The 25,052-nt window shown below is 60.4% G+C and overlaps 1 protein-coding gene across 1 annotated transcript; it reads right to left on the bottom strand.

Moving 5' to 3' along the window:
- Nucleotides 1-6,474: 6,474 nt before the first annotated feature.
- IFNGR2 (interferon gamma receptor 2) lies at nt 6,475-24,173 on the bottom strand. Its single transcript, XM_090271425.1, has 7 exons — nt 24,039-24,173; nt 17,072-17,204; nt 14,280-14,488; nt 11,724-11,872; nt 9,237-9,396; nt 8,791-8,948; nt 6,475-7,027 (listed from the first exon to the last, which is right to left on the bottom strand). Exons 1-7 carry the CDS (start codon nt 24,097-24,099, stop codon nt 6,920-6,922), a joined length of 978 nt encoding a protein of 325 aa, XP_090127551.1. The 5' UTR covers nt 24,100-24,173; the 3' UTR covers nt 6,475-6,919.
- Nucleotides 24,174-25,052: the final 879 nt, after the last annotated feature.

Raw genomic sequence — 25,052 nt, 5'->3', positions numbered from 1 at the left:
TCTGACAGCAAGACCTCTGCTCTCTGCCCCAGCTCTAGAGCTTTGGGTGAATGCTTCCTGCGCAACACACCCTTCGCCCGCAGCGTCCCGGCCGGCGGAGCGGCCCTGCGCTGGCACGAGGCGCGTTCCCGCTAGAGAGTTCCCAGCTCCGGGCCTTCACTGCTGCCCCACTTCCCGCGGCTCTGGGGGCTTTGTGTTGCCTTTCCTTCCTCCAGAGGGAGTTTTGGAGCCTTTGCTGTAAGGCAGAGCGCGGCAGCGCATCCGGTGCAGCGTCTCCCGGGAGCCTGCGCCGGCCGCACCCGTCACCCCCGTGGGGACCTCTGTCGCCCAGGGTGCTGTGCCTCTGTCCCGAGACCGTCCTGTGTGATTACTTCTTCCTGTGTTGTTTTTCCTCCAAGTGTCTGTGAATCTGTCTTGCTTCCAATCAGAGACTAATTATTTGTTTCCATGCCTGTAACCTGTTGTAACACACAATTACTCCTCACACATTCTAATATTATTAAATATGTCGGAGAAAAGCCATAAACACTGGTTTGCTGTTCATTTTTCAGTTATTCACGGGGGCCCAGTGAAGCGGTTCATCTCTGTGGAATCAGGAGTGTGGAGGGGACTGTTCTGTGCCCCGCGGGCTGGGCCGGACCAGGAAGGGACGGGCGTGACCAGGCCCTCCTGACAAGTCGGCACCCTGCGCGGCCTCCCGCGCTGTCCCGGCTCCCGGAACAGGCTTGTCCTGGCCTGGTCAGCATGGAACTTCCTGTGCCTCGTGGCATTTGTGTGCCACCATCCGTGACTGGCGCCCCCAACTACAGACACTGCCTGCCTCTCGGGGATGCCACCACGTGTCACGGGATGGTGGGCGCTGTTCCTTCCCATCGCACGGACGCTGTGATGCCACCCGAGGGCCGCCTCTGCTGCAGCCGCCCTGTGGGCTGTGCCGGGCCGCCTACCCGGGGAGGGTGGACAGGGAGCCGCAGAGAAGCGTTCGAGAATCGCAGGTCATGTGAGACCTGCGTGGTCCCTGAGGTCGTCACAGACAGAGTACGAGCCTCCCTGGTTCCAAAAACTGGGAGAGGCCCAGGCTTTCGTGGGGACACTGGGCACTGCTGAGGGTTTGGCAGGCCCCGAGGCCCCTCGTGTCGCCAGGCGGACGAGCGTCCGTGGGGCTGGGAAGCAGAGCAGCGCCACTCTTGAGGCGGCACATGTCCTGGCCAGGCAGCGAGCTCTGGCGCCGCTGGGCGGGTTGCCACTGGAGTGAGATGTGTCACAGCCCTGTGGGGCCTGGGCGGGGCGCGATGGCAGAAACGGCCCAGGAGCAGTGCCCCCAGGAAGGGCAGAGGTCAGTCATGCCCACAGGCAGCCGTGGGTGGTGTGCACGCAGGGCTCCTGCCGGGAGCCGCCTGTGAGCTGGCTGCAGTCACGGTCACGGCGATGACTTGCCCATCAGGGGCTGGGAGACGACCTGCCTCTGCCACAGCCCAGACCCCCACGCGGACAAAATGGCACGCACACCTGTCCCCAGCAGCTGTGCCCTGTGAGCAGTCCTGAGAGATGGAGCGACGGCCAGGCCCCACTGGGCACCCTCCCGGCGCCCTGCTCCACCCATGTCTGCCCCTTCAGTTTGCAGGGGGGAAACGGGGCTGTCGGGGCAGTCTGGCTACCTGATGGCACTCGCCACCCGCATCCACGACACCAGCCGGGTGGGAGCGGGGACGAGCCGCAGCCGGTCTGGTTGGTCGTCACACATGGACCTTGGCCTCTGCGCTGTGTGCTGGCTGTTGGGCCATGGACTTTACGACTTGGATGGTGGGGGGGTGATCATGGGTAACCCTTTATGGGGGGAGAGACGTGGAAGGGTGTTTGGGCTCATTCACGAGAGCCGAGGCAGCACTTGTCTGCCCACACGTAGGGCGTCTACACCTCCAGGCGGCCAGGAAGCAGACGTCTGGGCAGAAATACATGCCTTAGCCATGGACTGTCCGTGGACACGGCAGGTGAGGCACATGGGGAGGCGGGCACCGAGATGCCGGAGGAGGGCAGTGCACCATGAGGCGGGCAGGGCGGCCGTTAAAATGCAGTGGCCTGGGCCGTGCAGTGCTGCCCCGTCCTCCCTGTTCCAAACAACGCCCTGGGCGATGGCGGGGGTGGGCGGTGCAGGGCCTTGCCCCAAAGCCCCAGCTGATAGGAACCTCAGGTTCACCACACAGCACCGCCCCCCACAAGTGTGGCCTCCAAGTAAGCGCCGCTGTGTGTCCACACGGCCTCCGGTTTCACTCGAGCCTTCCCGTGCCGGGGAGTTGCTACCGTGGGGCACTAGAAAAAGTAGGCCTAGTACCCCAGCTGCATACGTACCAACGGGGTCACACTTCAAAGGACACGACATTGAGTGGAGGTTGCATCTCCCCCGGAACCCAGGGACAGCTGGGCTGGCGGACAGTGTCCTTAACCGAGAGAGAACATTACTGACTGGGACACCTGCTCCAGCCGGTGGACGAAGCTGCTTTCCCAGGTGTTGACTCATTTCAGTGACCCGTGGGGCCTGCTGTCACGTAGGCCGGGCCAGGAGTCTTGCTGAGACACCTAACGCTGTAGAGGTGTGGGCAACAAAGGACGAGCCACAGTCCTGGCGCTGGTCACGGGCCCCCGGCCACAACAATGAGGGCACCCAGCCCCGTTGTCCCTGGAAAGGAGACCACTTACTGGAATCTGTCCTGGGACATTTCTGCCGGGACGGGCCAGTCACTTCACGCCCCTGGGTGGGGAGCCGCTGTCCAGACGCTGGTGGGAGCCTGCTATTGTAACGTAGCTGGGCTCCGTGGAAACATTCCATGCAGGGACCAAGACACCATTGAGAGGAGAGAAAGCAGGGGCCTGGTCTGGCCTGTCCCCTCCCGCTCACCTCACTCCCGAGAGCCCCACCTCCCCCAGCGATCGTGTGAGATCTGCACAGCCTGGCCGGTCCCAGAGGCTGCAGCCACATTAACATCGAAAGTTCAGGCTATGGTGTGGGTCTTACAGAAGCCCCCCAACCCAAGCCCCTGCAGAGTTTCCGTCTCTCTGACCTTGAACTTCTGCTTCTGTGGCATCCGCTTCCAGGCTGCACACTTGACCGGAACATCTTACAATGGGCCCCCACTGATAACAGAATCGCTCCTTTTGGCTTGATTTTTTCTGCACGTGCCTGTACTGTTGTGGATCGGGTCTCCAATGCAGTCACTTGGTGGCCAGGTGAGCCGCCTCCCTACAGAGGAAGCCCCTCGCTCAGTGCACCTGGAGGAAGGTGGTCACAAGGGCGGAGCGTGGAGGAGAGGCTGTCCCGTGACCTGACCTCTGTCGGACCTGCGAGCTGGACCGGGCCAGGATGGGGACTGCACCCGGCCCTGCCTCCCGTGTTGTGTTGGCTCCTGGAAGAGGCGTGTCCTGACCTAGTCACGGATCTTCCTGTACCCGGTGGCATTCATGTACTCACAAGTACCCATGTAATTCTTTGCCGCCTGCCAGTGGCGTGGGGACGCATCTGGCCCTGCAGCCCAGGATCCCTCGTAGGCAGGTTTCCCTCCATTAACTGTTCCCCGGGCCCACGCGGCAGCCTCTTCTGGGTCTTTCCCGGCCCCCTGCTCACGGACGTGGATGTTCAGTCTCGGCTTCTCCTGGGTCTGCACATTCTACCAGGGGGATGTGCGTTCGGCTCGGATTTGCGAATGTGGGTGGAGGCTGATGAGGGCATCCCGAAGACCAGCTGAAAGTGGGGGCTGCTGCCCTGTTCTTGGTGTTTAATTGTGAGCCAAGCACTTAATTTCCCTGTTTGCTCATGAGAAAAGGACGGAAGGTTAGGTCCACCCTGGCAGGTCACGTGAGTTAGGAATTCTTTAACAATACACGTGGGTCCCTTGATGTAAAGGCCTCCTGCACCCAGGCTCAGTGGCTGTGAAACTGAGTGTCTTGGTGCTTGTGTGTGCACGGACCAATGTTACTCTTATTAATCATGTTCCTAAGACGGGAGCAGCCTTCTTGCACTTCTGAACACTGTCGCACCTCATTTTACATGGCGAAATCACAGACAGTTAAAGGCACACGTGGGAACGCGTGGCCCCGAATGGGACGTGGAAGGGACACGTATTGCCCGTGTGAGAGCTGAGACGAGGGGCACGGCGGGGCTTGCGCCCCCGCAGCCGGAGCGTGCGGCCCAGGCCCCCGGAGCTGCACCCACTCTGCACGTTCACGAAGGACGGGGCAGGTGCTCTAGCACACAGTCAGCGGGGGCGTGTCCCGTGGCCCCTCGTGATGGAGCTCAGGCCGTGCGGCTGGCGCAGGAGTCGTGCAGAAGCGCCGTCTGCCGCGTTCTCAGCAGGGCGGCTCGGAGGGGTGCGGGGCGGACAGAGGCAGGAGTGGGAAATGAAATCGGTCCCAAGGGCGGTGGCCCCAACACGCCTGGGAACTGAGTCGTTCCCACCTGGGCAGCTCCTGGGGGGGATGGTAGCCGTGGTTTCTCCAGTGAACACATTGCGTTCGGATGGGGAGAATCTTCGTCATTTGATCGCGTAATTTTAAACAATTAAATAAGGTTATTTAGACATTCAGTAGTAATTTTTCATTTGCTTTTGTTTATTAAGGATAGTAGTAGCTTAATTGTTAATTTCGTGAAGTCGTTTTATTAATATTAGCCATATAACCATATTTAAATCTTAAAACCTGCCGGAACAGAGGATTAAAAGGCATTTAAATCCCCAGGCACGCAGCGTGTTAAGGGACTCACAGATACCAAGGGAGCCGCCTTCCTCTGCCCCCGCCCCGGCCTCCGGCCCTGCCGCCCGCCGGGGGCCCCTCCCTCGCCCGCCCGGGGTCCGGTGCGAAGGGCTCCACCTGCCGCCAGGGGGCACTGCTCACAGTGCGGGCACAGGTGGGCACGTTTGCCTAAGAAGATGCGTGGGGCTTGAAACTGGGTGCCTTGGTCTAATTCCCACAAGGTGCCTGGTCGGCTGGGAGCGGCCCTGATGCAGCGCCTCCGCCATCCCTGGTGACCTGTGCTTGGTGTGGCAGGCCGCTGGGCAGACGATGGCCTGGGGCCGGGAGTCACTGGGTAGAAAGCCCCGGGGCCCTAGCCTTGTAGCTACGGGCAGAGCTGGGGAAGCAAGGACCCGGTCCCTAGCACGCTGGTCACACGGGCTGGTCACACGGGTCGGTCCCTCTGACGTCTTCCTCCCTAAAGCTGACACGGAGGCTCAGCAGGGTTTCAGCGCCAGGCCTCAGGACCAGCTGCGTTGAATCATGACCCCAGCACCAGCCAATCAGCAGAGACCACGACCCTGAAAGGACGCACCTGGAGAGCTGATGAAGCTTCTGTTGAGAGCGTCCCCTGGACTTCCCTTAGGACCTCCACCCTCTCCCTCTGGGGGTCACACCGGCCTTTCCCTCCCCACTCCTTCCCCCACGACTCTGAGGGTCCCCAGGAGACTCCCACCGGGGAGCCGTGGGCAGCAGCAGGTGGTCCTGGGCTCGCCCCCACCCCCGGGGCCCACTTTTCCCCGACGTCCCAGGGAGCCAGAGCAGCCCCACCTGGGCCTCCAGCTGCTGCTTCCGTGCTGAGCCCTTCCTTGTGCTGCCCCGAGCCTCCGTCAGCTGCAGCCAATGAATCCCTGCTTTGCTGCATTTGTCCTTGACTGAAATCTTTCCTTCCAGAAGGCAAGAGCTGAGGTCTCGTCTTGCCAGGAATGTTGGTAAAAGGCCCGCTTTCCTGCGCTGACCCGCATACTTCTGAGCTCTATCCCTGGTCCACGGTCTGCTTCCAGGGTGTATGCAAGAACACAGCACCCCTCTTCGCAGGACTCTGCAGCCCCTGAATTAGAAGACCTCAGGGTCACGTGGGTCTTGCCCTTCTGTGACAGGGGTGGGTCTGTTTCTCCTACACAAGGGACACTGTACAGATCAGGGGTCAGCCCAGCTTTTCCTGGATGAATCGTCCAGGTTTGGGGGGCACACAGCCTGCAGTGACAACCCCATTCTGCCTTGCAGGGCGAACGCAGCCACAGATGAGACGTAAGGGGATGAGCAGCACCGGCCCCTAGTGACAACCTAGACGGTTCTTGCTGAATGACCGGGAGGTCTGAGTAGCTCTCCTGGGTGTTATTTCAGAAAACAAAACTTTATAGTAATTTTTAAAATGCGAAATTTTGAGCCCTGGCTGCTGTGGCTCAGTGGATTGAGCGTCGGTCTGCGAGCCAAGTGTCGCTGGTTCGATCCCCAGTCGGGGCACATGACTAGGTTGCCTGTCAGGTCCCCAGTTGGGGGTGCGAGTGAGAGGCAACCACACAGTGATGCTTCTCTCCCTCTCTTTCTCCTTTCCCCTCTCTCTAAACATAAAATAAACAAGCAAATAAGTAAATAATTAAAAAAAAACCAACGAAATTTTGCAGAAAATAGGCCAAATTAAGAAGACTAAGTGGAGAGGAAAGAAACCTCACACAGACTTTTTAGACGTTAATTGTACAGTCCTTTATTCATAGTTTGAAAAAAAACAAAACCATAAATAACTTGGAAAATATTTACAGGATTAATCACATTTTTAGCCGAGAGACTGAATGTGACGGGCCACTTGGTGTCCTAGCGGGGACCTGCCTAAGGGAGCGACCAACAATGATCAGAGATCGGGGTACCAGAGCCATTTTTCTAACAAATATTTGCATTTCTTTTTAGTGTTCAAGAGAAATCTTTTTTCTGTAGAATCATTCTAGAAAACCGAGTGATTAGAAAATTCTTAAGGCAAATAAACGTCTTCCCGTAAGACCCCCAGTCTCTCGGGCCTGGGCACCCCCGTGCGCGGCGGGCACCTGGGGTCCGGGCAGCAGCGCACGGCTGAGTCCGGCTCCCGCAGGCGGGCGGGGGACGCCCAGGGCTCCGGTTTGCAGGGCTCGGGGAGCGGCTGCTACTCCTGGGGAACCGACAGGACGGACACCGAGTCCCAGACGTCCTCCTGGGGTGAGCTGCTGCTGTCCAGGGCCTGCAGGATGGGCTGAGCCGGGTCCTTCAAATACTGGCAAAGGGAGCAAACCAACTTCAGCTCCGGCACCAGCACCACGGCCCCCGTCTTCGTCGGCCCCGCCCTTTTATTCGGCTTTAACTTCCTACTCTGTCCCCCAGACGGAAGGACAGCTAAGGCCCGGCCACCCTGCTGGTGGCTCTGACCTGACTCCAGGCCCAGCCCGGGTCCTACTCTGAGGGCGACAGGGCCGCCGCACCCAGGAAAGCAGGCGTGTGGGCTCTTCTCCCCCTTCTCCCGTCTCGGCAAGGAGAAGACGGGGCCTCCTATGCCCCAGCTGGGTGGGGGGGAGCCGGGGGATGGCCGCTGGGCAGCCTGGGGCGCAGTGCCAGCCGTGAGGAGCAGGCAGTCCCTCGACGTACAGGGACGCTTCTCCGTGCCCAGCTGTGCCCTCGGCTCCTGCCTCTGCCTCCCCAGGGCACGGAGAACCCGCGCAGGCTCTGGGGACACAGCCCCTGGGGACAGGGTGTGCTACTCCCACGAACGCCCCCCGCCTGCGGCCGGTGTGTTTCACTCTCCCAGGAAAGGGAACAGACAGACCCCGGGCTCATTTAGGTGGGCAGCTCCCAGGGCCGAGGAGCGGCGGGCGCACCGAGGGGGCAGGGGGACGGTGACGCGGGTGCAGCCGAAGGCCCAGCCCCCCGAGAGCTGCTGCGTCCCGCCGCTAACACCAGGGCCGCTCTGCGGTGCTTTCGCTCCTGTTCGCGGCAAGAACACCTCCCCCGAGTCCACCCTCCTAAGGAAACTGGAGTGCCCGGCGTGGGCCAGCGGGCTTCCGGAACCCACTCACGCGGCGTCAGGGCGCCCCTCCCGGCCCCCGGCGACCAGCGTCCCTCCTCCTCGCTGTCCCCGTGAGTCTGACAGCCTCCGGGTCCCCCGTGGGGCGACCACACGGCACCTGCAGGGAGGCCCCAGCCGGAGCTCCACAGGCAGTCTGTGTGCGGGCCGGGGGCGGGGCACCTTAAATGCCCCACGGCCGCCGAAGGGAGCAAGCGCCGCGCCCTGACAGACGCGCCCTTTCTCTCCCGAGGCCTTTATGTTGCTGCTGACACCCCCGACCCCGGTGTGCAGAGCCGCACTCACAGCTCCGGGGCAGTTACCCTAGGAGGACCCCGAGGTCACCCTGTGCTCGTGCTCCTGACTTCTGCCCCCACTGCCTTCGCGGCTCCGGCTGGCTTCCCCGCCGGCTGCCGGGCACGGGGACCCCCTGCCGCCCGCCTCCAGGCCAGGTCCCCGTCGTGGCCAGCCTCGTGCCCCTGAGCGAACACCTGTCAACTGTGATGGCACACGCAGCGTGGAAATCACCGCCTCAGCCGTTTCCAAGGGCACAGCCCCGTCGCAGACGGACAGTGTGCGCCGCGCTCACTGCCCTCCGCCGCCAGAACTTGATTTTGCAGAACCGATGCCCTGTTTCCCCGCAAACCACGGTCCTCCACTGTCCACGCGCTTCAGCGCTGAGCCCCTCGCAGGAGCGGAATCGCGTGGCCTTTGTCCTTTTGTGCCTGCCGGTGTCCCTGAGCATGTGCCCTCCCCCCAGGCCCCTCCACGCCGTGGCCGGACCTCCCCCTTCCTGAGGCGGGGCGACGCTGCGGGACCCTGGGGAGCGGCCCTTCCGGCTGCCGTGGGTAAGGAGGCTGGCTGGGCACGCGGGCGTCCCCACGACCCCGCCCCGCGCTCAGTTCAAACCTGTCCCGGCGCTGCCCCCTGTCCCAGGAGGTGCCGGTGCCCCCCCTCGCCCCCCAGGAGCGCACACGTACCTCTCCTATTTGTGCCGGGATGCCTGGCGGGGCGCGGACCCAGTACTTGACCAGGCCTCCGTACCTCAGGATCAGGACGACACAGGCCCCGGCCAGCCCGGCCAGGGACAGAAAGGTCCCCATGGTGACCAGGATGGCTTGCTGGAGCTTGGTGGCGGCTACAGAGACGACAGGAAAGTGAACAGGAGGCCAGCCCACGCGTGACACAGGCATCAGGCAAGTGTTCTTCTGCGGGCTGCTCACGAGCGCAGCGGGGAGCCGCGGCCGCCCCCGCCCCCCGAGCTCCGCTAGCAGCGCGCAGGCGACCCTAAAACGCCGCCAGGGCTGGGGCGTCCACGCAGGCTCCTGGCACCCACTCCTGTTCCCCCAATGAGGGGTCCCCACCCTCGCTATCTTACGGGGGCTCTTTTCCCAGCTCAGGGAGGCCACAGGAAGGCCTCACTTACCATCTGCTGTGGTCTCGTGACAAGATATGTTGCTGAACTGCCCGGCTCTGGACATTTCTGGTGAACTAGAGACCAGGTAGGCCTGCACTTGTAAACAGTACACGCGCAAGGGCTTTAAGTCTTTCAACTCAATGACGTTCTTCCTGAAGGAGCCTTTCATCTGCGTGGAAAACACAGACAGGCACGTGTGTAAACAGACCGGCTCACATGTTCACAGGGATCTCGGCCAGCGGAGACGAAGGCCATGCTGTTTTACGGGGGCCCGGGCCCACGGCGGGACACGGTTCCGTGTGGAAATGGACGCGCAGTGTGCAGAAAGACTTTGGGCAGCCTCTGGGCGTGAGGCCTCTGAGGGCCCATTGAGGACCCACTGCAGCAACGGAGGGCCAAAGCCACAATTTCTAGGATGAAATTTTCTTTTTTAAAATGAATATTTTGGCCCTGCCTGCTGCAGCTCAGTGGACTAGGCGCCAGCTTGTGAACCGAAATGTCACTGGTTCGATTCCCAGTCAGGGCACAGGCCTGGGCTGCACGTCAGGTCCCGGGGTCAGGGGCCCGCAAGAGGCAACCACACATGGATACTTCTCTCCCCCTCTTTCTCCCTCCCTTCTCCTCTCCCAGAAAATAAATAAAACCTTTAAAAAAATAAAATGAGCCCTGGCTGGTGTGGCTCAGTGGACTGAGCGTCAGCCTGCGAATCAAGTGTCGCCGGTTCGATTCCCAGTCAGGGCACAGGCCTGGGTTGTGGGCCAGGTCCCCAGTTAGGGGCATGAGAGAGGCAACCACACATGGATGTTTCCCTCCCTCTCTTTCTCCCTCCTGTCCCCTCTCTCTGAAAATAAATAAATACAATCTAAAAAATAATAATAACAAAAAAAGCTAACAATAGAAAATATATTTTAAAAAATAGTAATAATAAAAATAAAATAAAATGAACACTGTAGCTTGTGGTTAATCCAATCAAGATACTTCAAGTCAATCTACAGAGAAAAACAACCACTCTAGGAAAAAGACGTGCCTTTAGCTGCCAGCCTGCTTCTAGTTTTAACTCAAATGTGCTGATCACTCTTACAGTTTTGGTCAAAATGACCCCAGCCTGTCATGTAAACAGCTGGGCCCGCATTCTTGGAGGATTCTGTCTCCCCTCCATTCCCTGCGCTGCCCGCCCTTGGGCCCCGTCCCCAGGCCTGGCCACTCCCTCTCATCCTGGACCAAGCTGTCACTGTTCCACAGGGAGACAAGGACACGGGGCTCCGTGTTGCGGCAACACAGGACTTCATACCACAAACTGCTTCCTTGCTTTGAGTGACAGTAGAGCCTGCAGCCATTTGAAATGGTGGCGTAACATGCGCTCGGTCACAGAAGGCCTAGGGAACTGTCCACCTCGGATTTGGGGACCCAATGAGCCCCTGCCTCCCTGTCCAGCCACATCAGACCCGCCGTGGAGCAACGGCGAGAAGGTGCAAACGCCACTGATGCGCAGGAAACTGCGGGGGGCGGTGGGGGGGGCCCTGAGGCTGGCACTCCCTGCGCTGTGCTCGCCCTCAGCTGCTGACGGCGGGGGCGCCGCAGGGATTCAGCGATTCATCTGAAGTGCGTGCCCAGCGCAGACACCAAGAAAGCACCTGACACACGTACGTGCGTATTATCGTTATTATTATAAAATCAGGGTGACGCTGGGCTCAGGGAATCGGGACGTTCACACAGATCATGAAACCTCATCCATGCAGCTGGTGGGCCAGGCCCTGGACACGGCGAAGGCCATCGTCCCGTTCCTGGGTCACGCAGGCTGGCCGGGCCGTGGGGTCTGAGCCCGTGGACCTCGTCCCCTGCCGCCGCTCCTCCTTGCGGGGCCTGCAATCCCAAGGGGCCCCGCCTTCCCGTACCCACTGCCCCCTCGCCCTGGGACGCACTCTGTCCTTCCAGGGACCTTCCACCTTTTCCCGTGGGCCCTCTTTGCACACCGCTCAGACCAGAGGGACTGGCAGTCAAAGGCTGCAGACTGGGGGGTTGGGTTCCTCTCTGTGCAGACTGACCCGCCGGAACCTCCTCCCGACCCAGGGGTGGCGAAGGCACTCAGCGACATGCCGGCCAAGTCTGGCCCCCAGAGGACGGGAACGGTGTGACATCGGGCAGGGGCCCCTCCAATGGGCTGGCCGCAGGAGCCCCTCTGAGGGAAGGGGAGCAGGGCTGGAAGAGGCGGGTTAGCCAGCTCAGGGGGCTGGGCTTCATCCCACAAAGCAAGAGGTCGCAGGTTCGGTTCGACCGATGTCTCTCTCACATCCGTGTTTCTGTCCCTTTCTTTCTCCCTCCCTCCCCCGCTCTAAAAATAAACAAATAAAACCTTAAAAACAATAATGGCTCAGGCTCAGACTCGAAGGCGACACCGAGGTAGCCTGTCCTTGTCCATTTTAAAGTCGACTTTCTTTTGCTGTATGAGGAAATCTTAAGGAAAGAAAATGAAAATTCATAAAAAAACGCTCTTGCCTTTTTGGGTCCCGCCTTTTCCCCGTAACGGACATTATATGAGAAACTGGCCATGGTGGGATTGCTGATGTCAAAGGGTGGGGACAATCGGATGATAAGCGAGCCTGCTCCTGGGGTCACCCAGATGTTTTCTGGAGGCCCGATGGTCACTGGAATAGAATTACAAACAAAAACAAAAATATGTAAATGTATACACACCTATATGGTACATATACACACAACAGACGTTACGTACACACACACTATACTGTGTCACATAATGTGCGCATGTACACTGTGTCGAATACATGTGACGTGCACACAAACACACAGATTCATATGTGCAACAAGGCTGCATGTGGGCACACAAGTCCACCCGGGGCCCAAGTCTGACCAGGAAGGCCACAGGGCCAGGAGCCCAGCGGGGCCCCAGGGGAGCCCCAGGGGAAGGCGGGGTCCTCACGGCCGTCCACACGTCGGCCCAGAGCGGGTCCCCCTGGTCTCCCTGGGAGACAGCTCCGGCGGGAGGAGCTGAGACCCACGTCGGGCAGATACAAGAGCCTCCTTGGCTTCAAAGCCACGAGAGCCACTCCCACTTCTCACGACCCGACAAGACCAGTTTCCAGAGGCCCCGCCAGGGTGTGCCCGGCTACAAGAATCACTGTGCTCAGCGGAGCCCAAAGACAAGGCCTCTGGCCTGGGTGCCAGGCCGCCCCAGCTGAGGTGCAGCTTCCCGGCCGGGGCCATGCGAGCCAGAGGCAGCGCTGCCCCGCCTCCTGTGGACAGGTCACCCTGACCAGGTTTCCGGAGAAACGCGGGCAGGGAGGTGAGCCAGAGGTCACCCTTGCCTGCCGAGGGAAGGGCTTCCCGGCGCGTACCTGACATGGGAATTTTGATATATAATTTCTATACAGGTGAGCAATGGTGGCACTCAGGAACCTTTACATACGTGCCCCCCGCTTACTGTGACACGAGGCGGAGCCCTGGTGACTGAGGAGTGTCCCCATCAGAAGTCTGTCTGTTAAGGCTCTGTGTGCCCTAGGGGTCCGCACCTGTGCCCTCGGGGACCGTTGTTCTGGCGGAGGAACTAAGCCAGGCGGAGATGGGGCAGGGCTGGCTCACGGCCACCAGAGTGGTGAGCGGATGGACAGTGAGGGACAGAGCTCGTTCAGGAAACCTCTGGTCACTTATCCCAACTCCGCCCCCAGCGGGGACAGCAGCGATGGGACGGGTCAGCACCACGTCTACCGAGGGGCAGGGCAGGCAGCCACGCCGCCACTAACCAAGGCCATCGCTGCCCAGCGCAGGCTGAGAGGACCAAGCCGGTGACGTAGGACCAAGGAGCTTCACGGCAGGCCCTGCTTCTGTGACCCCGCTGCCCTGGTCACAACCATGACTTCTCTTTTCTAAACTAACTCTCACTCAGGGGACACTTCACAGCGCACACGTGCACAGGTTCTTCACTCCAGGACAAAGGACGCGTCCCGTACAGAAGCGGGCCAGCCGGCGGAGACCACACGCCTGCCCCCCGACACCGCGTGGCCTACCACGGCCACGGCCCTTCCCTCAGCTGCCTGAACAGAGACTCTCAGACTCAGAGAAAGCAGAGGCAGGGGCGTGACAATGTGCTGGTCAGCAAAGACTGTAACGAAGCACCTCTGGGACTGTCACTACGCACTTTACTATGTATCTCTAAATGACAGGACCCCCTGTAGAAAACAGACAAGATACCATTCCAAAACACCTAAAATAATGAACAATAATGGCGTAATGTGTCGTCAAATATCTAGATAGCGCCCTGACCAGGCGGCTCAGTGGGTTGGAGCGTCATCCTGTAACCAAAGAGCTGCAGGTTCGATTCCTGGCCGGGGCACATGCCTGGGTTGTGGGTTTGGGCCCCCTGGTCTGGGTGTGTGGGATCCCAGTCCATGCTTCCCTCTCTCCCTTCTTCTCTTAAAGCCGGGAAAACACGTCTTTGGGGTGAGGAGAAAAAACCCACCTACACGTCTCCTCAACGGCCTTACACCTCTGCTGGTTTAACTCAGGACCCCAGGACGTTCCACTCCGCATGTCTGCGTGACCACAGACACTGGGGGAGCACGGGGCGCAGCTGACCATGTGAGGACACCCCACAACCAGCGAGGGGACACACGCCCAAGCCGGGACCCGACGATTCCCAGGACCCCTCCACGCGGTCGCTCAGCGAGGGTCTCCTGGACGTCTGCCATGAGCCAGGACGGCCAACATGCTGTCCCTCTAGTGCGGGTGTCGGCCCGCTTTTCCCGTAAAGCGTCAGAGCAAATTTGGGCTTTGCCGGCAGACGGTCCCCACGGCAACTGCTCTGCTGTGGCAGGACGACAGCAGCCCTGGACAACAGGGTAGGAGACGTGTGACCGCGCTCCGATGAAACGTCATTCACAGAAGCAGGCTGGCGTGTGCCCGGCCCCGGTCTAAGCAGACCACACTCCGAGCACCGGCGTCTGCCGTCAGGGCGTGGGGGTGACCCCGGCACCCAGCGCGTTGCTGGTCGCTTAGGGCAGAGGCAGGACCCAGGCCGGGGCGCCCGCGCCCCCTTACCGTTGCGGTAGTGCTGGAACCACGGCACCGTTGCCCAGGCGGAGGTGCGTTCGCGCAGCTCAGCTCGGACGCGCAGAGAGACGTTGAAGTGCGGCCTGAAGCCCTCCGAGAGGCTGGTCGGGGTGAAGTCGCACTCGGTCGCCGCAATCCCTGAACAGTTCACCGCGACAGAGGGCGGCCTGGCGTCCGACCACGTGCTGCTTTGGGGGCTGGAAGGAGGAAGAGGGTCTCATTTCCCAGAATTCCCTTCCCCCCCGTGTGTAAGTGTCCCCCGAGCTGGCCTTTCGGAGGCCGCTGTGGTCAGAGGGGGTTCCCAGGCCACCCCATTCGCCCACGTCAGGTGCAGACACAGTGGCTGTCAGTATATTCAACAGGCTGTACACCGGTCCCCACGATCACTTTGAGGACATTTTCATCATCCCCCCAAACCTCTGTACCCACAGCAGTCACCCCCATTCTCCCGTGAAGCCCCCGCCCTAGGCAACCGCTGATCTACTTTCTGTCTCTATGGGTTTGCCTGTTCTGGTCGTTTCATATAAACGGGATCATACGCTAGCTGACCTTCCATGAGTAGCTCCTTTCACTTAGTATGTTACACTAGCGTGTTTTCAAACATCATACATGTTGCAGCATTTTTTATCCCTTCCAGTGTCTGAATAACATCCCACTGTAGGAATAGACCACGTTCTGTTTATTCATTCATCTGTCGACAGGCCTGTGGGTTGTTTTCACTCTTTTATGTTGGGTTGGCCAAAAGGCCCGTAGCTTTTTACTGTAAAATAAAAGACACAGTTTTCATTTTACCAATAACTTGATTGATTTGGATATTGTGAGTATGTCAGCTCTCTCCCGTGTGATATAACATTGATTGATCTCAATTAATGTCTTGATTTGATCGCTGTCAATTTCAGCTGCTCTACACGTGGGGCATCGTCCAGTGAGACATCTCCAGCACGAAACGTCACAAACCACGTCTGCCCCATCTGATCAGTCCCAGCGCCTTCTCCACACACGGCACAGATCCTCTTCTGCGTTTCAGTTATGTTTTTGCCCGCCTTGAAATCATAAAGCATAATATGCCGAAAATGTTGCGTATTTTCTTCCATCTTCAGTATCAAAATGGCTGCACAAAAATTCACCAATTTGATGGGTTTTTTTTAAATGCATGCTGGTGTGACAGCTGTCACAATACAACCTAACAAAATTGTTTAAAATAAAGTTAAAGGCACCTAAGCGCTCCTAGAGCCCTCTTATGGAAAAAGCCAAATGAACTTTTTGGCCAACCCAATAATTATAGGAACGCTTTACTGAGGCCCCACAGGCATCAGAATTAGACTATTTAATGTGGCTAAAATGTCAGTGTCTAAAACAAAAGCAAAGCCCACTTTCACCATCAAATCTGCAACTGGGAACAAAACAAAATCAGCTCGTTTCTGTTTCTAGTGGCCCCACAGCTTTTCCAACCCGGGGCATCCGCGTTCATCCCACCCTTTGTTTCTCTGATCAACACCAACCCCTATCTTGAAAAAATTATCTACAAAACACTTCCCGAGAAGAAAACAAAGGGGTGCAAGAGAGTCTGCGATACGGAACTGTCGAGGGCTCCACTTCCTTGTTCAAGGTTAAGGAATGCTCGTCAGTGGGCTCCGACTTCCTGTCCTTGGCACCGCCAGGACGTGGCGCTTACTGACCGCCGAGGGTTTGCCTTCCCGCCGCGCGCCCCGGGCAGCGCCACGCAGCCCCGCTCCTGGGGGCACTGCGTTTGAAGCTCTGCTGTCATTGGACCGACATTCTCGGTGATGTTTGGACGGGGGTCCCACCGGTCCACTTCCCCTGGGCCCTGAAGGGGATGCTGTGGCCCCCGGGGGCTGGCCCGTTTCCTTAGAGATGCTCACGTTTGTAATACATGCCGTCACTTGAGCAGCGGAGAAATAGGATTCATAGATAAACCCCAAACCCCGGGTTAGATCTACTCTTATGAAGCAAATCCTGTTTCAGTGGACATTTAAAGATGAAAAGGACATCATCTGCAAACCCACGGCTCTAACATTCTGCCCAGGTTCTCTCTGTTTCTGAGCAGATACCTTCCAAATTTTACACAGTTGCAGGTGACACGCAGTTGTCCTTCTTAGTGATGGCCTAATGTCCAGCGACCGGTTCACGTGGCACAGTTTGGCCCTTTCCTGCTCATGGATGTGAACATCCATGTATATCTTCATGAACGTTAAGGTTCTCATTTTCTCCCCTGATGGTAGTGGCGGCGGCAGGTGGGGGTGTGGATGGTGCGTGGGGGTGGGAGTTGCGTGATCTACTTAGGGCTGTAGCGCAAACACTTCCGTGACCCGGCGTGGACAGGAGAGTCCCTTCCCAGGAGGGCTGGGCCCTCGCCCTTGCCCAGCGCTGTATCTGCCAACCACGCCCTCAGACACAGCATCACCCTCCCTTCCCTTTGTTTACTTAGTAACATCGGACGACTCAGCCAATCCTGTGAGCTCACTGATGGAGGGAAGCAAACACACCCGAGGGCCTGGGCTTCGCCCTTCTATTCTCCCTAACCAATGAGAGAATGAACATCCGCGGGGCTAAGCAGCCACGTGGTGGAGCAGCATTCTGTGACGCCTTCAGGTGAGCGGGCAGTTGTGAAATCTCTGTCCTTGGAGACTTTAAAAGCATGAGAGCAAGGATGCTTCCCACGGGTCTGCTTACAGCCCGCCAAGAGGCCGGGGCAAGCTGCGGGCAGGGCCACCGCCGTCCCCACAGCGTCCCCAGACACCCGCAGACACACCACTTACTATTTGAACTGCACCCGGTACACCACCGGCCTCTCGTCGCCACTCGGGGACACCGGCTCCCAGCTCAGAACCTGCTTGGCATTGAACAGGTGGATCTTCGGGTTCTGAGGGGCAGGCAGCTGGGAAGGGGAGTCTTGACAGGGACCCAGATTAGGAGAAGGGGGAAGAGGTGGGAGAGAGAAAGGGAAGGCAGAGGAGACAAATCAGTGACAAACACACTGGGACACACACTGCCATCGGGCAGCTCGGGGTTTGTCTGAGAGCAGACCCCCCCGGCATGTCCCCCAACCCCACCCGTGACTGAGGATGCCCCCCCGGGCCGTCTGCATGAGAGCAGGGGCGTGGGGCTGCCTTTGCACCTGCGGGTTCCAGGTCTTACGAACGGGCCCTGGGATCCGAGTCTGGCTGGCCCGGCACACCTGCCCCACGGTCGGTGCGCGTGCGTGGCCGGCAGGCGACGGAACAAGCAGGCCCCGGCGTCCCCTTCAGGAGTCAAGGTCACAGAACGGCCCACTCCGAAAGCCGTGCGGCAGGCGACATTGGTGGCCACGTGACATGCATGAGCCCTGCGCTCAGTACCACGGTAGCGTGTGTAAAGCGCGCGCACACACACACACACACACACACCCCCGCTCCCCAGACCAGGCGTGCAGAGCCCAAAGCACGTGGGAGGGCCCGGCCGTCCTCTGGGCTCCCTCGGAGCGGCTGTTTCCCAGGGGCTGCCTGCATCGCCAGCCCGCAGCGCCCCAGTCTCAGGCCCCTGCATGTCCTGCAGGCCCCCGGGGGACTCTGTGGTGTGTCAGCACTGGACAGCCACCAAGGCCAGCACGTCACCCTCCCAGGGGACCCCAGCGGCAGAGTCCCCTCCTCAGGGTGACCGGGGAGGCACAAGCTCGCCCCGCGGGCAGATCCTGCGCAGGACTGGCCGCCCTCCAGCAAGAGAGCTTCGCAATGACAAGACTTTCTCTAAGAGGGAAAGATTACGGAGAAACGCCCAGAGCGGGGAAGGAAAGTTTGGAAAACGGGCTGTTCCAGAATTCAAAGCAGGAAATTCCAAGCCCACGTTTTCAGTAAACGCACCCAACACGGAAGAAGCGTGGCCAGAGGGGCCTGCCATCTCCCTTCCTGACAGGTGCTCCCCGAGTCTGTGGCCACCTGCCTGCCTGCCACTGCCACCACGGCCACCAGCGTGGGCTGACCTTCATTCCAGGTCTCTCCTGAACCAGGAGCACTTGTCCCTGTTCCTGCCCAGCCTCGCGAAGCCAGGAGGGTTGCTGTCCGGGCAGGCCCACTGGCTCACTGGGGCCCAGACGATACCACGCACCCCGCCCCCCCGCCCCGTCTGCTCCCAGGGGGGGCTACGCTGCACCCGGAGGCAGAGGGAGCGCTGGGTTAGGGCTGGGCGCCCATCAGCGAGTCTCCGCCTCTGTCCTTCCTCCCATCGTTTCTGGGAGGAACCACCACCAACAAGCCACAAGCCACACCTGGCACTCCCTGGTCGGAGGTCAGGAATCTGAAACAGGTGTCGCCGGGCGAAGGTGGGGGCCTAGCTGGCTGCTCCTGGGGCCTTGAGGGGAAAAGATCCCGCGTGTTTTGCAGCTCCCAGAAGCTGCTCCCGGTCTCTGGCCCGTGTCCCCCGCCCCCAGCCTTGAGCTGCCACCTCGCTGGCTCTGGCTCTCCCTCCCCCACCTTTCAGGGCCTCTTCTGAGTACACTGGGCCCACGGAGCCCAGCAGCCCAGGGTCACCTCCCCATCCCAGGACCCTTCACTCGATCACCTCTGCCAAGCCCCATTTGCCACGTAAAGTAGCCCCGTCCCAGACCCCGGCGCTGAGGACACAGACGTCTCTGAGGCCCGTCACTCATTCTGCTTGTTCGTCTCCACCCGGGGCGGGGGGCGGTCAGCAGGGATCCCCGCGCCCTCATCCTTCCCCTGGTGCCCCAACCCCTCATCTGGACATTCAGCTAAGGCAGGAGGCCCTGAGGGGCCCCGGGGGCTGGAAGGGCCCCACCCCCCACCCCGCCAGGGGCTGTGACGGCTGCGGAGCGTGGCACTTCTGCTCTGCAGCCGAGTTTCCTGGAATCCCCCGTCTCACCGCAGGAAGAGAAGAAGCGAGCCCCAGGGCTCTGCATCCCCAGTGAAGCCCCGGGACGCCTCTCATGAACACCCGCCGCTTGCCCCCGCCCCGGCGCCTCTCACACGGCCTGTCCTGCGGGCCTCACTCCCCCTACTACGGCCCGCGTGGCCCCCGGGTCCTGGGAAATGCTGGACACACTCCGCCCCGCATCTCCCTTCGTGCAGAACCTTCTCTCCAGTCCCGCCCTGCGCTCCACCTCACTGCCTGCGGGTCTCTGCTCGGGCGCCATGTCGTCAGAGCTGTTCCCTGCGTGCGACGCCCGGGGCCCGCGGTCCCCTGGCCCTGCAGGGATTCTGGAGCTGGCCTGCCTGGGTCCCAGGCCACACACACTCCCGCTGGAGCTCAGGCCAGGTGTGTCACCTCTTTGTGCCCCATCTCTGAAGAGGGGACGATAGCACTGTGCTCATCGAAGGTTGTGGCGGGGACTGAATGAGTTCACGTGTGTGCAGCACTGAGCCATGTGGTTACCGTGTGACCACCCCGCCGCTCACCACAGTGTCCCCGACGCAGCAATGGCGCACTGCTGGAAGGTGGCGCTGTCGGGCTGGGGGCCACGGCCCCTGCGCCTGAGGAGCAGGCACCCTGCCTCCTTCGGGGTCACGCAGCCGGCCTCTGTGCCTCGGTTCACCTCCAGCCGCTCGGACCCCGCACGCAGCCCGGCTGTCTCCCCCCGGCCTTGACCTCGTCCTCCCTTTCCGCTGGTCTGGGGGCTGGGGCAGGAGGCCCTGCGCCGTGGGCGCGTCTGGAGGGAAGAGGGCAGGCTTCATCCGGCACCCTGATCCTGTCACCCACGTCCCCCGTAACCACGGGATCCTGCTGACACCACATCCGAGCCGCCATTTCCATAGCAACAGTAAAGCACTACCATCTCTCCCACCGTTGTAGGGAGGGCCACAGGCAAGACCTTGGCCAGAAGACAAGCCAGACGCTGCTGCCTGGTGTGAGCTTCAGCAGGGACTGTGTCAGGCATCCAAGGATGGCTGCTCCGCAGGGGGTACCCAGGCCCTGCCCGTGGGGACCTCCAACGGGGGCCCTGGCCCGGCACTGAGCACTGCACTCAAGGGTCTGACCCTGCTGAAGGCAAAATAGTGTCCCCTGCCCCCCAGACGCCTGTGTCCTGTGACTATGTGGGGTGCCAAAGGCAGGCTGACAGTTGAAACATTCTTTTGACTTAATAAAGCTATTGTAATGATCATAACCCGCTTTGCCACCCCGTACGCTCGGTTCAGGTCAAAGGGGAATCCAGGCTGTAATGAAATTCAGGCTCCTAAGCAGAAGACCTTAACGTAGGGAGGTTACGCTGGAATATCTGGGTGGGCCCAGTGTGGAGGTTACGCTGGAATATCTGGGTGGGCCCAGTGTGGTCCCGAGAGCGCTGCTCTAGAAGTGGGAAAAGGCAAGGAGCTGAGTCTCCCCCGAGGACCTCCAGAAGGAGCGCACCGCCCCCCCACACCCCCCTTGGTGGCAGCCCAGTAAGACCTGCATGCACCCAACCTCGGGCCCCCAGGCCTGTGAGAGAATCGGTCTGTGTTGCTCTAAGGCCTGCCGTTGGCAGTCATTTGTCACAGCAACGACCGGACCGGTGCGCCAGGCCCTGATGACTCCCCAGCTACTGCAGGATAAAGTCACAGCCCCGCTCCACCTTCCTCTGCATGGTCTCTGGGGCAGTGACTCCCACACTGCAGTGGGGAGGACAGGTAACCCCAGAGTCCAGTGCCTCCTCTGCACCCCACAGCCACAGCCCCTTCTGTTCCCCTTCCTACCCCAACCCGCCAGCTCCGACTGACCCTGGATCCGGGTGGGTGAGACTTATTCACATTCAAGAATAGGCTAGCCTGGGTCTTAGTTGAGCACAGTTAATAAAGTACAATTAGCATTAAAATTAATCATTTAATCAACTATCAAAGGCCCTTTAAGATCTTGACACCCATGGATCATTATGATGAATACCAGTTATGAGGAATATCAATAAGCCCACTCCAGCACCCTGCAGGTGAGAAGTCAAAAAAAAAAAAAAAAATCCCCTGGTCCTTCCCAGCCGCAAGACAAAGCAAAACTGTGAGCTGGGACACCCAGCTGCCAGCGCTGAGACTGGCCCTGTCACATGCCCACAGTCCGCGCGCTGGGAGGCAGCAGGGAGCAGCGAGCCTCGGGGCTGGGTGTGCGCAGCTTCTCCTGGGGCTCCAAGCGTTTTATGTGCAAAACAAGGACTGTCCACACTGTCTCCAGCACACCCGGCCAGGAAGTGGTCCGCACCAAGGCCCCAGGGAAGAACGGAGCGGGCGAGCGGGCTGAGCGCCGGGCCCAGAATGCCACACTGCCACACTGCCACACAGACCGTGGCCATGGTCCGCAAGCCCTAGGCACTGCCCTGGGCCGCAAGAAGGGGGTCAGGCTGACTCCTGGGAAGGAGATTTTAAACAAAAATGACCACGGAAACTTCAGAAGAATTATGATGAAAGGAAACAGAAGGTCACAGTTGGCTGTCTCCCGGGGGAGCAGTCCCCACAGGGTGGGGCTCGAGCACCCAGGACTCCAAGATGGGGCCAGGGTGGCTGTGCATGTGGCCGTGTGCCGGAGGGCCAGCGGCTGGGCTTCTGGCTGAGGATGATCAAGGCCCTCCTATCTTAGCTCATGGAATAAAGATGCTCGTCCTCATTAAAAAAACAAAAAACAAAAAAACCCCGAGTCCTCAGCCGTAATCAGAAAGTTGCTCTTTTTAGTAAATACTGGACATCAGCTTATTTATGCAGACCATTGGTCGCCTCCAAAAACAGGATGGTTTTGTTCTGGGGGGCGGAAAATGGGACTATTACCTACATCAGAAGAACGGATGAAACCATGAAGAAAGCTCAGGTCCAATATATAAGCCCTTCGCCCCTTGGCTGACCTAGAAGAGGAGCCCCACAAGCGGTAGTTATGATCATCCTTGAGAGAGTCTGCCCACACGGCCCAGCGGGGCAGCAGTTTCAGCTGCGGCCATTATGGGCCGAGGGAGCTGCGGGATGGAAACTCGTCTGCAGCGGTTTTCATGCTGTTGAGGATTTACTGTCTTCTTCAGTGCTTTCAAAGCCCATTAGAAGGCTTGTATATTCAGGTCAGCTAATCACGGTCCTAAAACTCTGGGGCGCAAGTACGGGTCCAATTCCCTGGAAGATTCAGCGGCAGCTCCGACGATTATAAATAGAAGCTGAATTACTTCAGCGCTCGGGCAGGTACTGGAGAGTCAGCTGACGTTCACGGTGCCCAGCACTCAGAAGGGTCACTACACATTGTGTCAAGGTTCAGGAGTTAATTATGTTACCCCGAAAACAACTCTGAGTCTCCCTTTAAAAAATTTGTTTCTCATACTCTTCCTTTTTTCCCTCTGACATTAAAAACAATTTCATGGTTACTAAAGGGCACTTGTCAGTTATGGAAAAGAGCAGAAATTTTTTTCTACTGCCCATTTATTATGTCATTATTGTTGTTCTTTTTGCCTTGTGTTGTGACTCTCAAAGGGTTTCTTCTAAAAAATATCCCAGTGTTTAAATTGTTTATAATGAGAAAACTTCGCAGGGCCACAAATTAAAGAAGACTGTAACGTGGGGCTGCTTTTCAAAGGCTCTGTGGGGAGGAACCCGGTCATTTCCAATCACGCAGCCCCCAGGCCTGGGCAGGACCCAAGGGGTCAATGCCAGGGAAGAGGGACCTGCCCTGTGCGCGCGGCAGCGGCAGACTGCAGCGTCTGAGTCCTTCCCGCCACCTCTGGGCCCGCCCACGGGCTCGGACGGCCCCAGGCCCCGGCGAGTCAGCAGCAGCTCTAGTGCCAAGGCCCTGGACCACTTTCCCCACCATCCAGCTTGGGTAATTCTCGACATTTTGCCGACCCCCAAATCTCACCCGAAGGAGGCCCAGGGAGGGTGGGGTCCTCCGTTGCTCACAACTGGAAGCTGGAGAGGGGTGGAGTCGGGAGTCAAACCCAGCTGGGCCACCCCCAGGGGAAAACCTGGTGCCCGATTTCCTCCTAGCAGGGAGCTTGGAATTTAAGGGCCTTTGCAAGGATGGCCGGTGCCAGACACAAACCTGAGCATCTGGGAAGGGGAGGAAACCCCTACATTCCGGACACTGTGCTCCCTCTGATACCGGTCTCCGTGGGAAGGAATCCAGCAACACACACGCGCGCGCCCGCACACACAGAGTGTTCTCCCACCTACACCTGTCATTTTTCTTTTCTTTCCTTGACATCGCTTACATTTGGCACATGCGTACGGTCCGTTAGCGTCCGAGGTAAGAAGACGCGGAGCCCGGGGAAGGGGCTGTCTGGGTGGGGGCAGAGGAGCTGGGATTAAGGCGGGCTCAGCGGCTCAAATCCCCGGCCCCTTCGGCCACGCGCACAGCCGGGGTCTGGAGGGCTCTGGGCCTTGTCTGCACCCGTCCGAGCCCGGACACCGACCACCCGGACTTCGCACCCGCGATCAACCGCGCCCCGGCCGCAGGGAGCCTGAGCCGCGGCCACGGCTCCAATCCGAGGCCCCTGCCCGCGCCTTGCGGCCGGCGGCCGGCGTCCGCCTCTGCTCGGCCCCGGGGAGGACACGCGGGCAGCGGGCAGGGGCGTCGGTCGGCCCGGTCCCCAGCCCTGGGCCGGTCCCTCCTTTGCTCATTTTGAGAAGGCGGGGGCGGCGCGGGGGCGGGGGCGCCGGGAGGGGCGGTGCGCCCCGCGGCTCCTCGGGGTCCGCCAGCTGCTTGCCCGGAACTCCCCGCCGCCTCCCGCCCTCGATCGGGGCCCCCACGCCGCCCCCCGCTGCGGCGACGCCGCCGTGCGGCCCGGGGGCCCGAGGCGCCGCTTACCTGCCGTGGGGGCCGCGGCGGCGAGAGGCAGCAGCAGCCAGAGCAGCGGCGGGGGCCGCATGGCCCGGGCCCGCGGCGCGCGGGGTCCGCCGAGGCTCAGGGCGCGCCGGCCGCGGAGCCGCTGTCGCCGCCGCGCTGGGGGCGCATCGAGCGCCGGGAGCACCGCCTCTTCCCCCCGCGCCCCGCCCCGCCCGCTCCGCCCGCCCCGCCCCGTCCGCCCGCCGCGCTCGCCGGGACTTTCCAGCCGCGCCGGCCGGCTCCGTCCGCCCGCAGCTCCCGGCGCGGCCACGAGCCGGGAGCGCGCAGCTGGACCCCCGGGAGCGCGGGGCGCAGCGCAGGGGAGCAGGGAGGGGGCCGCCGGACGCCCACTGCGGGCTCTTGCGCCCCTTGGGGAGAGACCCCGCGAAACCCGAGGCTCGGGTGGACCCCGATCTCCGCTGCGAGGACCCTGTCTTTAGCTGAAACGTGTGCTTTCTTAACAGCCTCTAAGCCCCCACCCCCACTTTTTTTAAGGGTATAGTGGGAAAGGCCTGGGTGGAGGCAGGAGCGGGGCCTTCCGGGGATGCACTGCGGAGGGGAGAGGAAGATTCCTGAATTTCGCAACGGCCTGGGGCCCCGCCCGGCCCGGCGCAGGAGGAAGCGGCCGAGCAGCGGCTGTGGGGCGGGGAAGCCCCTTCCCCCTTCCCCCCTCCCCCCTCCCTTCCCCCCTCCCCCTCCCCCGTCCCCGGGGCCGAGCGTGCGCTGCTGCAGCTTGGACGCCGCCCAGGAGGATCTGCGTCTGCTCCGTTTCCCCAGATGGGCCATAAACCCGCTCAGCCCCGAAGGAAGTTGGCAAAGAAGGGGATGGGGGGCGGGGAGACCAGAATTAAGGGACGGGGCTCCCGGGCCCCCCAGTTGCGCTGGCTGGCAACAGCGTGTTTGGCAGCATCGAGCCTCCCTGTGGGACTTCTGGCCTTTGCTCCCCCCTTTGTAGAACTCTTGCAATTGGCCGCCGTTGTAAGAGTGTGATGAGCT

This window comes from Furipterus horrens, unplaced genomic scaffold (genome assembly GCF_987537825.1).
Source record: "Furipterus horrens unplaced genomic scaffold, mFurHor1.1.pri manual_scaffold_1, whole genome shotgun sequence".
Classification (NCBI taxonomy): Eukaryota; Metazoa; Chordata; class Mammalia; order Chiroptera; family Furipteridae; genus Furipterus; species Furipterus horrens.
Note: the sequence above shows the minus strand (reverse complement) of the source record. Positions and strands in the feature narration are given on the sequence as shown.

What these genes read in the sequence shown, in the direction of transcription:
- IFNGR2 (XM_090271425.1), bottom strand. Translation starts at nt 24,099, where the DNA reads ATGCGGCCCCCGCCGCTGCTCTGGCTGCTGCTGCCTCTCGCCGCCGCG. An exon ending in CGCCGCGGCCCCCACGGCAG is followed by an intron (nt 17,205 to 24,038) that starts GTAAGCGGCGCC and finishes GTCCCTGTCAAG; the next exon opens with ACTCCCCTTCCCAGCTGCCT. An exon ending in AAAAGGCGGGACCCAAAAAG is followed by an intron (nt 9,397 to 11,723) that starts GCAAGAGCGTTT and finishes TTTTCCACGCAG; the next exon opens with ATGAAAGGCTCCTTCAGGAA.